The sequence below is a fragment of the Sphaeroforma arctica genome (genome assembly GCF_001186125.1).
Source record: "Sphaeroforma arctica JP610 unplaced genomic scaffold supercont1.6261, whole genome shotgun sequence".
Taxonomy (NCBI): Eukaryota; class Ichthyosporea; order Ichthyophonida; genus Sphaeroforma; species Sphaeroforma arctica.
This window is the reverse complement of record NW_014034297.1, coordinates 1-1,035: the sequence shown is the minus strand read 5'-3', so window position 1 is coordinate 1,035 and position 1,035 is coordinate 1. Positions and strand designations below refer to the sequence as shown.

The 1,035-nt window shown below is 48.0% G+C and overlaps 1 protein-coding gene across 1 annotated transcript; it reads left to right on the top strand.

Moving 5' to 3' along the window:
• Positions 1-363: 363 nt before the first annotated feature.
• Positions 364-537, top strand: SARC_15528 (hypothetical protein; the record flags this gene model as incomplete). The annotated part of the gene is made up of 1 exon (XM_014290351.1): positions 364-537. A coding segment is annotated over one exon (174 nt), but the record flags the coding sequence as incomplete, so codon positions are not given.
• Between the last annotated feature and the right edge of the window lie 498 nt (positions 538-1,035).

The window sequence follows — 1,035 nt, the reverse complement described above, 5'->3', positions numbered from 1 at the left end:
AGTATAACAGTGTAGTACGCACCCAACACACTTCATTGTTCATCCGTGGCATTCCTATCCACCTCTGCGGTTACCAGTCCACCTCTGCGGTGGCCAGGGGAATACACACGCCAGTACATGGCAGTGGACTCACAGTAGGCCCATATCACGCCTCTCTAGACTTACAGTAAGCCCATATCACACCCCTCTAGACTCACAGTAGGCCCATATCACACCCATCTAGACTCACAGTAGGCCCATATCACACCCCTCTAGACTCACAGTAGGCCCATATCACACCCCTCTAGACTCACAGTAGGCCCATATCACACCCCTCTAGACTCACAGTAGACCCATATCACACCCCTCTCATTACACGCACAGACGTTCTATCTCCCCAACAAAGAGGAGCGCACGATCATGCGCCTACCGAAAGAGAACGACGTCGACTACCGTGCCGCCTGTTTCTGCCATAACAAAGTCATAAGTGTGGGCTATGTGTGCTCTGTGTGCTTGTCAGGTATGTCAAGTGAACAGACTGTAACAACAAATTCATAAGTACGTGCTATGTATGCTCTGTGTGCTTGTTTGATCGATATCACCTGTGTGATGTGTATGTAATGGTACGCATGCACACACATGGCATAAACACGTCTGTGTGTGTTTTTCACTGTCGTGTGCTGTGTGTCTCCGTCCTCTGAACACAGCGTGTGCACACAAGTAGTGGAAGTGGTGCGTGTTATGTATCATACTGTCCCCATATGCTGGTATCGCTGCAACTGTACTATCTTGACAGTCACGCCTACCGCTGGCCGAAAGTAGTGTCCGGGCTAGCATACGAGGTTCATATACTTTTAATGTCTAAGTGTGTGACCTTGCTTGTGTCTTACTATTAGTGGAGTCTCAGTATACGAGGTTCCTATACTTTTAATGTTTTATGTCTTACTATTAGTGGAGTGTATGGCTATTTGCTCGGGACCACGCGGTCGTGCTCTGGAATGTGTTGGGGGCATACAGGAGAACATCCTAACTTTACTACATATAATACACACACAC